This window comes from Mustela putorius, unplaced genomic scaffold (assembly GCF_011764305.1).
Source record: "Mustela putorius furo isolate JIRA1106 unplaced genomic scaffold, ASM1176430v1.1 tig00000460_pilon_pilon_pilon, whole genome shotgun sequence".
Classification (NCBI taxonomy): domain Eukaryota; kingdom Metazoa; phylum Chordata; class Mammalia; order Carnivora; family Mustelidae; genus Mustela; species Mustela putorius.
Genome location: NW_025421389.1, coordinates 21,096,359 through 21,110,312, shown reverse-complemented (window position 1 = coordinate 21,110,312; position 13,954 = coordinate 21,096,359). Strand labels below are relative to the sequence as shown.

The window sequence follows — 13,954 nt, the reverse complement described above, 5'->3', positions numbered from 1 at the left end:
GAAGGCAGAGGCTTTAATCCACTGAGCCACCCAGGCGCCCCTAAATTGGGTATTTTATTATTAAGCTGCTGTTCGCAGTGGCAATGATGAAATGACTACAACATATAATAGAGGAAAAAAGGAATTCTTTTGGTGGGAAAAGTGAAAAAGTAATGTTTTTACAGTGCTGGGAGTGAAATGAAGTTGTAGTGTCCCATTCTAACAAAAAAGAGATGGGATGGTACCCTGCTCCGATCATTAGTCAACCTATCCTCTCGGAATCTGCGTGTATTTAATGAAAACAAGGGGAACAGAAGTATGCTTCAGCTTTGGGGGAAGTTTAATAAGCTCTCATTTTTCAATTCCCATTCCGTTACCAGACTTGAAAGCTAGTGATGTTCTCCATTGAGAAGGTAAGGTAAAGGTACGAGCAGAAGAGATGATACCCTTCCTTCAGAAAAGCTCCCAAACTAAGTAGTTTGTTGTGCCCAATTCCCGGTTGTCCAAAGCAATGTGGAATACACATTTATCCAGTATAAACTAATTTTATCCATTATTGACTTCTAGGCTCCCTCTAAGAAAATTCCTCAGTGAAGATAATATATATAACCATCTGGTTTTTTGGTACTTGCTGTGTAAAATATTTAGATTTGTATATAAGCAAATTATATAACTGATAATTCTTTATTACTAAAGGTTATTTACATATGTGTTTAAGGCACAATAAAAAATAAATTACAATACAAAAGTTATCTTTAGGAAGAAGATACTGAACAACAGGGTCCTATTAACCCCTGAATAATATTTAGCCAAGACATAAGCTACAAGTTTTACTGGAAAAGACTTTCCATGAGTTTTTAACCACTTCTTCATTACACTTATGGAATATCATCCAAGCAAACTGTTTGGAAAAAATATGTTATTTTCAAAGGTTGAATTATGGAGAAAAATAGAAAATGTGAGTTAAAGATAGTATAAACCTTAAATCTAACTTTTAGTTTCAAAATTAAGTATTAAAACTACTTTTTCAGTGTAACTGACAAAATAAGACAGGTACAGAATGAATTCAGAATCAAGGTTCATGTGTAAATTGTACCAATTATTTTAAAAATACTCAAAAAAAATCAAAGTTTACCATCTTTAAATACAGGTAACCCATCTGAAAATTCCAGTTTGTTAAAAGAAAGAACACTTTTGGCCAGTCAGTAAAAACTGAAAATATTAGACTATAAAGATGGGGGAGAGAGGCAACTAAACTTTCAGAAGTTTTTAACATTTTGAATAAATGCTGCTATAGCTTAGGTTTGGAAGGACACTGGGGAGATTAAACACTTTAAAAAGCACTCTTCTTTCTGAAGCCCACTTATAAAGTTTGTTTTCTCTACTAGTATAAAGGAAAAAACAAAGTTAGTTTCATATTGTTAGTTTTGGTATTTCTTTGCCCCATACCAAATCTTCCCTTCCACAAAGTAAGGAAGTAAATTAAAGCAAAATAAAATAAGATAAAGAAAAGGAGAAAATAAATAGTATCATCCAGTTCTCAGAGCTTTTTATATAACATTGTACAAAAGTATCATCACTTAGGGTTAATTTTTTTCACTAGCCCTAAATTTTTACAGTCATAATTTACTATTTGAGAATCCTCCCAGGTAACTGTTTAATGATTCCATTCCGCGAATAAGCATAGATTTTGCTCTGTTGTTGTAAAATAACTGAACAGTAGTAAGCTAAGCAGCATTCACAGCTCATTAAAAACCTGCACTATGGGTTGTTTTTCACAACACAGAAAAAAAAAAGGTGATAAGTAATTCATCCTGGGGTGGCACTTGTCAATCTACAAGCATTTATAAACTTTTCTAGCTACTCTGTAATTTAGATTTGTGCTGTTATAAAACCTGGATCAACAAAACAAAAAACAAACATCATCTAGGCTATTGAAAGAAAGTTAATAAAACAAGATGTATCCCATCCTTAAAGAGAGCCACAAAAAATCAAACTGTTCTTTAACAGTTTGAATTTAAGATTTCCTGTTAATCAAAAATAGCTGGGAGAATTAGCTCACTTTTAATTAAGAGTGAAAAAGAAAGAGTAAACACATTAACTTTAGTAGCAAAAGTACTACTCTAGGGGTGCCTGGGTGGCTCAGTGGCTTAAGCCTCTGCCTTCAGCTCAGGTCATGATCTCAGGGTCCTGGGATCAAGCTCCACATCGGGCTCTCTGCTCAGCGGGGAGCCTGCTTCCCCCTCTCTCTCTGCTTGCCTCTCTGCCTACTTGTGATCTCTCTCTATCAAATGAATAAATAAAAATCTTTTTTAAAAAAAGTACTACTCTAAAGAAACTAACATGTTAAAGGAAATGTCGTGACAGACACGTTGGCTTTCATCTCATTTGATACCAATGTATGTATGTACAATTAATCATCCACAAGGAGTGTCTAAGGGCAAAAATATAGCTTCTTAGTACAAAAGGCTAACAATGAGCTTTTGAAAAATATTTGCACTTTGAAATTAAATAAAACCTTAGTAACAGTTTGTGTGTGAGTTTGATATCTGCTCAAAAGGGCCCTATGCCAGCTCCAGAGAGATGTTGCTCCTCGAGGTGGTTATGTACAGCAGAGCTGGTTGGAAGCCAGGTCACAACTAGAAAAGCCAAAGAAATCTTCCATTAACTTCAACTTATCCTAGGGTTCTTGTTCTTGGGATCTTCGGGTTCCTGAAATATAAAAGCTTAAATGGATAACACATTTGGGAAGAGTGCAGAGAGGTACCTGGAGTTACAAACTAAATATATATTATTAGGCATGTTCTCCACTGTGAAGGAAAATATTCTTAATGTATTTATTCTCCTCCTAATTCAACTTTTAAAATGTGTTTCTGATCCTTATATACTTCCCAGTTTCAGTGTCGTTAATTCATAGCCTCTGCCTTACATGAATATTTGGAAGACCCGTAGCGCACGCACACACGTGCATGCCTTCTCTCTCTCTCTCTCTGTCCTCTTTTATTACAAACAAAATCAAGCACATAGAAAAATAGAAAAGACAGTGTTGAGAATTTACCCATAATCTAATTTTAAAGCATTTTTCTGCATTATTTTCCATATATTTAATTGGTTTTTAATTTGTTACATATAAGCATATATAAATTTATATGCAATAAATGTATATTACATATAAATGTATACTTAAGATAGTGACATTTTTCTCTGTAAACATAATACTTTTATTATACCTAATAAAATTAACAGTAATTCCCTAATATTATCCATATTCAAACTTTTCAAAGACTCCCCTTGTCCCCCCCAAATCTTCTTACAAGTGGTTTATTCAAACCTAGTATCCATCCAGTGAGGGCATCCAGTCACACTGAACTTGATTGTGTTAGTTCCTTAAATTTCTTTTCATTTCCATCTTCATTTTCCATGACCCTGACCATTAGACCCTTTCAGAATCCTAGGTGATGTTTGTTTTTTTGTTTTGTTGATCCAAGTTTTATAAAAACCATATCTGCTTGGTTTTAAAAAGGCAACTGCCCTCAGTAAAATCTCTCTCTGATATCAAATTCTTCTGGTTTTACAAATTCTTCTGGTTTTACAACAGAATAATGTCTTTCCATATTCTGTTTTATAAATCCTTGAGGTCTTTCCCTGAATATTAGGCTACAAAAATGTGACTCTCTTTGCAAATAATAATAGTGGACTTACTTCAGAAAATAGAAAAAATTCTGATCATACAAAAAATAAATCATTCTATCCTTTAAGCATAATAAACCTGAAAACGGGGGCACCTGGGTGGCTCAGTGGGTTAAGCCTCTGCCTTCAGCTCAGGTCATGATCTCAGGGTCCTGGGATCGAGCCCCCCGTGGGGCTCTCTGCTCAGTGGGGAGCTTGCTTCTCCCCTCTCTCTCTGCCTACTTGTGATCCCTCTCTCTCTGTGTCAAATAAATAAATAAAATCTTTTTTAAAAACCTGAAAATGGGAAAATAAAGCTATACAGTACTAAAATTAGATTCATAGTTCCAATAACTAGATGAATGGAATTGAAATCAATTCCAACTAGTATAAAAGTTCTGTCAAGGGACGCCTGGGTGGCTCAGTTGGTTAAGCAGCTGCCTTTGGCTCAGGTCATGATCCCAGCGTCCTGGGATCGAGTCCCACGTCGGGATCCTTGCTTGGCAGGGAGCCTGCTTCTCCCTCTGCCTCTGCCTGCTATTCTGTCTGCCTGTGCTCTCTCTCCACCCCCCCTCTCTGATAAATAAATAAAATCTTTAAAAAAAAAAAAAGTTCTGTCAAAATGTCAGACATATCTATTGAGTCATTCTCTTGATGCACAATTGGTTTACAACAAAATAAAACAAGCAGATATCACTTCTTTCATTTAAAAAAATAAAGATTTATTTACATGTTAAAAGTGAATTATTCTTGGTCGTGGTAAACATACCCACAAACCCTTGAATAATCTTAGAATTCTCCCATCTTCAGTGGCCGTACAGTCTAACAGCCTCATCCTTTGTACAAAACCCAAAGAGGAAGCTGTCCATAACACTAGTAGAAGACTTCTATCTCCCTGACCTGGCTCCTCCAGTTTCATGCAGAAAACACCTAACAGTCCTAAAATCTGGGAGATCCCCATTAGAGATGGGCCTGACGAGAAAGCTAAGGAAAGAAATCAACTCATTTATGAGCCTCACCCTCTAAGAATGTTAGTCTGTGTCTTCTAAATAAATGGAGACTTTTTTTTCTTGATTGAGCCTTTCCTCTTCTTTTCTGTAACAAAGAAGTAGAAACCAATGTCAGGTGAAAATGATAAGAAGCAAAGGAGGCAAGTCTTAGAAAGCAAGCTCCGGGTGATGTATTTTCTCCCATATTTTGGGAAACATTACCTGCATCTGGGAACAGATCCAAGCTTACAGAAAGCTATGCCACTAGTGCCATCTATCTAACAATAAACATGCCTCCACATGACCCTGTGTCTCTGAACTTCTACATGCCTCAGAATACTTTTAGATGGGAACCTGAAGGAGGTAAAGCAGACACCTTCGTTTATCATTAATATCCAGCCTCTAATTCCATTCCTTATTCAGAAAAGAAAAAAGAAAGTTCTGTGTTGACCTAGAAGCCATCTTTATTGCTTTGTGGTCAACCTCTAATGTCAGAGTTGGCTTCATTGGGCATCTTAAAATCAATTATTTTTATTTCAGTAAATATTTCTTTAGGAAAAGAAACAAACAGTGCTGGGACAACTGAAACACTGCAATTGCAAAAGAATGAATTTGGACTCCTACTTTACTGAGCCAACCAGGCGCCCCTTGAATTAATTTTTGTATTTATTACAAAAATTAACAAATATTCGTTAATATACATTACAAAATTACATATACAAAATTTAACTCAAGGGGTGCCTGGTTGGCTCAGTGGGTTAAAGCCTCTGCCTTCAGCTCAGGTCACGATCCTGGGGTCCTGGGATCGAGCCCCACATCGGGCTCTCTGCTTGGCGGGGAGCCTGCTTCCCCCTCTCTCTCTACCTGCTTCTCTGACTACTTGTGATCTCTGTCAAATAAATAAAAATCTTTAAAAAAAAAAAAGAAAGAAAGAAAACAGTCATAAATCTTCAGGACCTTGGGGTAGCCAATGATTTTTTAGGTATGACACCAATAGCAGAAGCAACAGAAGAAAAAAATTGATGATTGGGACTTCATCAAAATTAAAAAGTTCTGAGGCGCCTGGGTGGCTCAGTGGGTTAAGCCACTGCCTTCGGCTCAGGTCATGATCTCAGGGTCCTGGTATCAAGTCCCGCATTGAGCGCTCTGCTCAGCAGGGGGCCCGTTTCCTCCTCTCTCTCTGCCTGCCTCTCTGCCTACTTGTGATCTCTCTCTGTCAAATAAACAAATAAAATATTTAAAAAAATTAAAAAGTTCTGTGCTTCAAAGGACATGAAGAAGAAAGTGAAAAGGCAACCCACAAAAGACAAACCCAACTTGTAAATAGGCAAAATATTTGAATAGATAGATCTCCAAATAAGATATGCAAATAGCCAATAAACACATGGAAGGATGCTTAACATCATTAGTCACTAGGGAAATGCAAATCAAAACCTCAGTGAGATACCACTCTACACCCAGTAGGTGGCTATAATCTAAAAGTCAGACAACAAGTGCTGTCAAGGACACGGACCAATTAAAAGCTCCTATGTTGCTGGTAGGAGTATACAATGATGTAGCTGTTTTAGAAGACAGTCTGACAATTCCTCAAAAAGGCAAACATACAGTAACCATATGTTCCAACAATTCCAGTCCCAGGAGAGTTGAAAACACATGTCTATGCAAAAATTTATAAATAAATGTTCATAGCAGCATTAGTCATATTGGCCAAAAGTTAAAAAAAAAAAAAAAAAACTAAAAGTCCATCAATTGAATGGATAATTAATTGTGGTATTTACATGCAATGGAATATTATACAACCATAAAAAGGAATGTAGTACCCCTACTACTATATGCTCTACATGGATGAACCTAAAATATTATACAGAGTCAAAGAAGCAGAAATTAGAGGCCACACTGTATGATCATCCATTTACATGAATGTCCAGAGTAGGTGTAGGAATGCTGGCCATACTGACTCTATCTTTGACCCACCATCTTGTTGTAGTCTCCTTGATGACCTCTTCATGGCTACACATTCTAGAGTAATGTATAAGATGTAATGTAAAAGTTAAATGTGAAAACTCCATACTCAACATTCCAAAACCGGAATATCCAGGGAGCCTGTTCTGGATTTCAATGGGCCCATTAAGATACTGGTTCAGGGCGCCTGGGTGGCTCAGTGGGTTAAGCCGCTGCCTTTGGCTCAGGTCATGATCTCAGGGTCCTGGGATCGAGTCCCGCATCGGGCTCTCTGCTCAGCGGGGAGCCTGCTTCCTCCTCTCTCTCTCTGCCTGCCTCTCTGCCTACTTGTAATCTCTCTCTGCCAAATAAATAAATAAATCTTAAAAAAAAAAAAAGATACTGGTTCAGATAACAGAGTTTTCTACAGAAGCACAGGTGGTGCCAGAAAGTCTGTTGAACGTTAGCAACCAATCACGTGTATCTGACATTCCCCCACACGTCCCGCTCCTTTAAAAACCAGCAAATGAGGGTCACCTGGGTGGCTCAGTTAGTTAAGTGTCTGCCTTCAGCTCAGGCTGTGATCCCAAGGTCCTGCTTCTCCCTCTCCCTCTGCCTACCACTCTGCCTACTTGTGTTCTCTCTCTTTGTCAAACAAACAAACAAATAAATAAAACCAGCAAACTAAAATGTGGGACTTCTGAGGAGACTACCTGTGCAGCTGTCCAGACAGCGTTCCTCTCGACCCCCCCCCCCCATCAGTAATCTCAACATAAAACTCGGTGTTTTCTGTATGGGGCTGCCTACTTCATTCATGGTTCAAAGTGCCTCCTCAGCTTGGGGGGCACTCTACATTCTCCTCACCTTTGAATAATGTGCATATCCACAGAAAGATTAGTAGCTGCCAGCAGCAGGTGGAGGGGACAATGGTAATGGCTAACGGGTATGGAGTTTCTTTTGAGGGTGCTGAAAATTCTGGCATTAGTGGTGATGGTCACAAAATTTGTGAACATTAAAAAGGTGAATATTTATGATAGGTCAATTTCATCTCAAAAACTATGAATTTATTGAGCACCTTCTATCAGCATGGCTGCCTTTCCTAGACACTGATTTGACCCCTGCTGACTACCCAGCAGTCCTCACAAATGTACACTTTACATTAAAAGTAAGGAATAGCCTAGAAAAGTTTTATGTAAGCAGATTCTGATAATATCAAATCCTCCATCATAAAGCCTATAATGAAATCTTCCATAACATTAAGAAACCTTTTGTAAAGTTACTAAATCACACCCTAATTTATCCATCCTGTGAATTTAAATTTTTTACAAGACTTACTCAGAGGGAAGAACATCTGTTCAACAATCATTAAAATACCAAAAGTCATGATAGAAGAGTGTTAGAAGACTTCCCAGAACTGCCCAGCCTTACGGTTTTATCTCCACCACTTTATGAGCTCTCTCAGCCCATCGTTTCTTCCGGAAATGCTGGACGAGGACCACCACGATTACGATTATGACCATCAGTACACAGGCAGAGCCAATGGCCAGGGCCAGGAAATAGATCTCAGAGAAGCGGACTGTAAGGAGAAAAGGCGGATCTCATGTTTCTAAAAAGAGAAGGGACGTGATGAAATCTAAAGGGAGAAGAAGGATGTATTTTCACCACTAAATGGAATCTTCCTTTCTCCTACCGTATTACCATGTGACCTCTAGGAGCAATAAGCAAGCCACATGAATTACTTTAGTGGTTCTCAAACTACGGTGCCAGGCGGAGCAGCAGAGCACTCTTAAGAACTTTGAAATGAAAATTATCAGGCGCCGGCTGAATGGCGGGGCGGGGCCCAGCAATCTGTTTTAACATGTCCTCCAGGTGATTCTGATGCAGCCTGATACTTCCAGAACCACCAAGCCAGTAGAACCACTTTGTGGGGTAAGGTTAGTGCTGACCTCATCAAACCCAGAGCCGTTTCTCCTTGATTCCCTCTGCCATTCAGTCAGTCATTGATTCCAGCTTATTAAGGACCTACTATGTTCAGACACTGCAATGGAAATACAAAGCCAAAAAAGGCATTACCTTCAGGGAGCCCTTGCCCACCCGGAGGATAGGCAAGTTAATCAGTAACTATAGTCTACTAGATAAAATGATGCAAGAGGGAACCCAGAGGGAAAGGTCCCTAAACCAGGCAGAATCTGTGAAGCCTAGGTCTCTTGGGTTTCAGTCTGTTTTCTGATTTAAGCTTCAGTAAACCCAGGGTGCCTGGGTGGTTCAGTCTGTTAAGCATTTGCTTTCAGCTCAGGTCATGATCTCAGGCTCCTGGGATGGAGACCTGAGTCCCTGCTCAGTGGGGAGTCTGCTTCTCCTTCTCCCTCTGTGCTGTCAAATAAATAAAATATTTTTTTAGGGGCACCTGGGTGGCTCAGGGGTTAAGCCTCTGCCTTCAGCTCAGGTCATGAGCTCAGGGTCCTGGGATCGAGCCCCACATCAGACTCTCTGCTCATCGGGGAGCCTGCTTCCCCCTCTCTCTCTGCCTGCCTCTCTGCCTACTTGTGATCTCTCTGTCAAATAAATAAACAAAATCTTTTTTTTTTTTCAATCTTTTTTTAAAGGGTTGCCTGGGTGGCTCAGTGGGTTAAGCATCTGCGTTCAGCTCAGGTCATGATCCCAGGGTCTTGAGATAGAGCCCTGCACTGGGCTCCCTACTCAACAGGGAGCCTGCTTCTCCCTTTCCCTCTGCCTGTAGCTCTCCCTGCTTGTACTCTCTGTGTCAAACAAATAAATAAATCTTTCTTAAAAAAAGTTTTTTAATTAAACAAATAAACCTCAATAAACCCGCAGTGCCAGAAAGGACATTAGAAAAAAATGTCTAAAAAAAATTAAATTAAAATTAAAAAAAAAAAAAAAAGAAAAATGTCTAGCTCAGGGGTTCCCAGCCTGGAGTCCGTGAAGGAGGATGGGGAGAAAGGGGGGCCGCAAGTCCACAAACCCCATGTCATATTAGGTGTATGTGTACATTTTTGTGGGAAGCAGAGTTGCAGATTTCATTAGATTTTCAGAGCAGTGATCACCATATGTTTACGAACCACATGTTCTTGTCTAAACTGTTCATGCAGGTTAGATGCAGATGAATTCAGAAACTGAGGTCCCAGGACATTCTATTACTCCTTTCAGGATTCAAATGACTTCTCCAAGGTCACAGAGCTCTATTGATGGGGCCCCAAGGATGATACTAGGAATGAAAGGAGGAAAAACCCTACCACTTTACAGGCTTATATATTTTGGGTAATCATATTATGTGTTGGTTAAGAGCATGCACCAGAGAGAATCAGGTCCAAGTACCAGCTCCACCATTTACTAGCTGTGTGATTTGGGGTAATTAACTTATTTAAGTCTCAGTTTCTTCAAGGTATTAAGCAGGGGTAACAATATCCATTTCTTGAGTTCTTATTTTTAAAAAATCTATTCCTGGGATGCCTGGCTGGCTCGGTCAGAAGAGTGCACAACTCTTGATCTCAGGGTTGTGAGTTCAAGACCCACACTGGGTGTAACAATCACTAAAATAAGTAAACTAAAAAAAAAAAAAAATTGTATAAATTGTTCCATGGTGTGTCTACATGTAATAAACACTCAATCTGTGGTTACTATTATCATTTTCAATGCAAACTTATTTTATTCTGTGCAGGTGAGAATCTAGGGAATTTTTACATCTATTATCTCATTTTATCCTCGCCATAATCCTCGCTCTATTATTCTTAGTGTAAGGAGAGAAAGAAAAGATTTATTGACAGTTGGTAAATGATAACAGTGGCTCAAACCCAGATTTACAGCTCTGAAGTTTTACGGTCTTTGCTTTTTATTATCTGGCTCAGTTCCCGGGTTTGCCTTTATAGGGTTACAAGCAATACGGTGCATTCATACAGCTCTGGAGTTAAAAGATGCTTGGGTTTGAGTTCTAAATGGTTCCAGGTATCAGCTCCATGAATCTGGACAAGTGACTTAATCTCTGGAAGCCTCAGTTTCCTCATTAGTAAAATGGAGAGCACTGAGAGCACAATAAACTGATGTGATATATAAAGATGGAAATATGCAAAACCGTTGGCATGTTGCAGGACTTAATAAAGGAGAGCTTTCGATATTGGTATGTGCCGCCTGGGATGGTCGTATGATTAAATGAGCTAGTGTGGGTCCAGTGTGGGACAGTGCCTGACACAGAGTAGGTACTCAATACATATCTGGAGAATAAATGAGTGAACGATTGGATCTGATGTTAGCCTTTTACCAGAGAATTGCTTCCTTTCCGTTTTACAGTCTCAATGCCATTTCTGTAACAGATTCCTTTCTCAGTTTGCTTAACTCTCTGTTTCTTTCCACAGACAAACAAAGCCTTTCTCTTTTTACCCCTCGACTCCTCAGTCTCCCTCTGTAGATTGCGGATCTGAAGGGCTAGCCCTGCTCTCCACCCTTTCAACCATCACAAAAGATTACCCCCCTCTTTTCAACATGCTCTCACCCTTCCCCAAACCATCCCCCCCCAACCCCGCACGACCTACCAGTGTGCACGACGCTGAGCCGAATCTCCCCTATCAGTCCATCAACGTCAGGTGGGTTCTTCACCTGGCAGGTGTATGTCCCATTGTCGTCAAACTGCAGCTTCCACAGGATGATGGAGACGTCATACCGCTCAGGGTTCCCATCCCAAACCACCCGATCCTTGAAACGCCCGCTCATGGGTTTGAAGGGATCCACGTGGTAGTAGAATACCTAGAAGGCCGAAGCAGCCAAAAGTCTTCTTCAGTACGTGGGCAAGGAGGCTGAGGTGGAGTTAGCCAGACTCACTGCCCCATCTGCAGCTCTCTGCCTAGAATCTCCTGCTCTCAGGGCATCTGGGTGGCTCAGTCGTTGAGCATCTGCCTTCCGCTCCAGTCATGATCCTGGATCCTGGGATGGACCCCAGCACTGGGTTCCCTGCTTGGCAGGACGCCTGCTTCTCCCTCTCCCACTCCCACTTCTCCTGCATGTGCTTTCTCTTGCTGTCAAATAAATAAATAAAATCTTAAAAAAATAAAAATAAAAAAGAACATCTTGCTCTCCCACTGATGAACCTCGCAGTTCTGTCTCTGTCCCAAGAATTGTTTCTCAGCTTTGCCCTGCACTTGTTGCTAAGAAAAGCAAAGGGAGGGCGAGGAGAAACAAACTGGCTTATTCTCCCAACCAAGGTCCCCTGGCCAATGACAATAATCTACTTACAAACTGCTCAGGCCCCCCATCTCGAGGCCGGAAGTTCCAGGTCACCGTCAGAGCATCACCCACGGGGGCAAAGCTGGAGAAAGTGCACTTTAACCGAACATCTGTCCCGTTGACAGCCTCTAGCACTTGGGAGGTGTAAATTTCCACCGCTGCTATCGGCCAAAAAGCTGCCGCCAAGAAAAGAAAAAGGGAAGATGTGTATTAAGAGAATTTCTGGGGACACTGCCAAAATAAATGTCCGAGCGAGGCACAAAACCAGAGATGCCCCAGCTTTCAAACTTACTTCATCCTGAGTCTGCAGACTCCCACCTACGTGCCCCTGGGACCTTCCCATGCCCCTGGGCCCTTCCCATGCCGTAGAACAACTAAGAATACCACTCAGCGAGCCTTCTTAGTGCCCTCACTTTCTCCACAGCACCGTACCCCAGCCTCGGGGTACCCACTCCAAGCTGTTCTAAGGAAATACAGATGTCGGCAAATAAAATTGAAAGCAGAAACAAATCAAAACTAATCATAACATGAATCAGACATGGATTCATATTAAGCATTATGTAGCACGTGAATCATGGTCCCCTAGAAATTGTCCGGACAGGGTCCTTGTTACATCATGATATCATACTGTTGGTAGCCCTCTGCAGAAACTGAGCTCATCAACCCCCGCCAGCTTCTGCTTGCACCCCTAGAATGTCTATACCACATGGCTTTTTTTGGTTTTTTGTTTTTTGGTTTTTGGTTTTTTGTTTTTTACCATGACATTTACACTGAGAACTTGCACGTTGGGACAATTTCAAAATTACGGGGGGAAGGGAGGGTTCTCTCTCCTTAAATTCTCTGCTTTTCCAGGGCTGCTGCGAGTCCCAGATGAGACCCACACACAGAAATCCTGGTGCCAAGTCTTGCCTGCAGTGGGAGGTTGAGAGTAGCCGGACGGGGAAAAAAGAAAAAAGGCTTGTAACCTGAGATTAAAAAGCCCTCTCTGTGCCCGAATCACTAGCTGCCGAAACACACCTAAACCTGTCTGTCCGAAATCAGTTCTCTAAAAACAACCCACCAACTTCAGTTTTCAGTAAAGTCAAAACCAGAACGGACAGCCCCTGTGGCTCAGGCTCCCCAACAAAGCTCTAGTGACTTTGGAGACACTTAGCTAACTCTCTGGGGTAGGCAGGGAAGGAGCAGAGGCTGAGAGAAGCCCAGCGGCCCTTACCTGTGAGCTGTATGCCAAGGAGAAGCAGCCCAGCACGCGAAGGGTTCTTGCCATACATGAGGGAACCCAGCCCTGGCCGCGGAGACCAGACCGGGCAGACCGAGGCTCCAGCAGCCTGCCAAGGCCACTCCGGTAAGAACAGAACTGCGCTGCTCCCCGGAGAGAAGAGCCAGCCCCTCACCTACTGGGAGGCTGAGCGCCAGTGCCTCTGACTCACCCCTGCTCCGCGCGGCACTTTGCTGGAATGATAGGTGGGGCCTCAGCTCCCTACAGCCCTCCTCCTTTCCTCCCTCCCGCCTTCTGTGCTACAGGCAGTCCGCACTTCGTTCCAAACACTGCAGTCCACTCTCTACTTTCCAGTTCCTCTGATGGAGTTCTGGCCTCTGGATGGCCTCAGAACCAGCCAGAGGATGTGATACCAATCTGGAACGTCCCAGGCTGCTTTGGGTCTGGCCCCCAGACACACACCGGTTTTTTCTAAGCAGGCTTCCCGCTGGCCTGGGAAGTGATTGTTGAAATCACCTCTCGCAATGATTCTGCTTCCCCAGCACCTCCCTGGGGCCACGGGAGCCTAGACCTGATTCCCGACTCCAAAACACTCCGAATGCCTTAAGGCCCTCTCCAACAAAAAGTCCTCCAGTTTATACCCTCCGTTTTTAGTCAAACATTAGCACAAAGACCTCTGTGACTTTTCTAGTTTGTAGCTTTCTCCAGACACCCACCTAAAATAAACCGGCCCAAACAAATCTCCATGTTTAATGATGCCTTCACTTTGAAGAACTTCAAGAAGAAGCAGGACAACAACCTTGCCCATGTAAGCTACTAGCTCAACCCAGTTCACCTCCCCAACATTCCCATGAAGTGTTGTTAAGAGGATACTAAGAGCCCAGAGAAGGTTAAGTGATTTGCCCAATGTTGCACAGCTGGT

The 13,954-nt window shown here is 41.6% G+C and overlaps 1 protein-coding gene across 3 annotated transcripts; it reads right to left on the bottom strand.

The window, feature by feature from the left end:
• Positions 1-644: 644 nt before the first annotated feature.
• Positions 645-13,466, bottom strand: MPZL2 (myelin protein zero like 2). 3 transcript variants are annotated; one of them, XM_004749945.3, is made up of 6 exons: positions 13,027-13,466; positions 11,823-11,989; positions 11,126-11,336; positions 8,007-8,154; positions 4,668-4,743; positions 645-2,691 (listed from the first exon to the last, which is right to left on the bottom strand). In XM_004749945.3, exons 1-5 carry the CDS (start codon positions 13,082-13,084, stop codon positions 4,680-4,682), a joined length of 648 nt encoding a protein of 215 aa, XP_004750002.1. In that variant the 5' UTR covers positions 13,085-13,466; the 3' UTR covers positions 645-2,691; positions 4,668-4,679. The 3 variants fall into 3 exon arrangements, with proteins under 3 accessions (XP_004750002.1, XP_044936412.1, XP_004750001.1); XM_045080477.1 differs by having other exon boundaries at positions 645-2,618; XM_004749944.3 differs by lacking the exon at positions 645-2,691 and having other exon boundaries at positions 4,349-4,743; positions 13,027-13,461.
• Between the last annotated feature and the right edge of the window lie 488 nt (positions 13,467-13,954).

Bases quoted from the DNA above. Each gene is read 5' to 3' on its own strand.
- MPZL2 (XM_004749945.3), bottom strand. From the start codon at position 13,084: ATGTATGGCAAGAACCCTTCGCGTGCTGGGCTGCTTCTCCTTGGCATA. The intron at 11,990-13,026 runs GTAAGGGCCGCT...TCTTGGCGGCAG, and splicing joins CCTTGGCATACAGCTCACAG to CTTTTTGGCCGATAGCAGCG. The intron at 11,337-11,822 runs GTAAGTAGATTA...TCGGCCTTCTAG, and splicing joins ATGGGGGGCCTGAGCAGTTT to GTATTCTACTACCACGTGGA.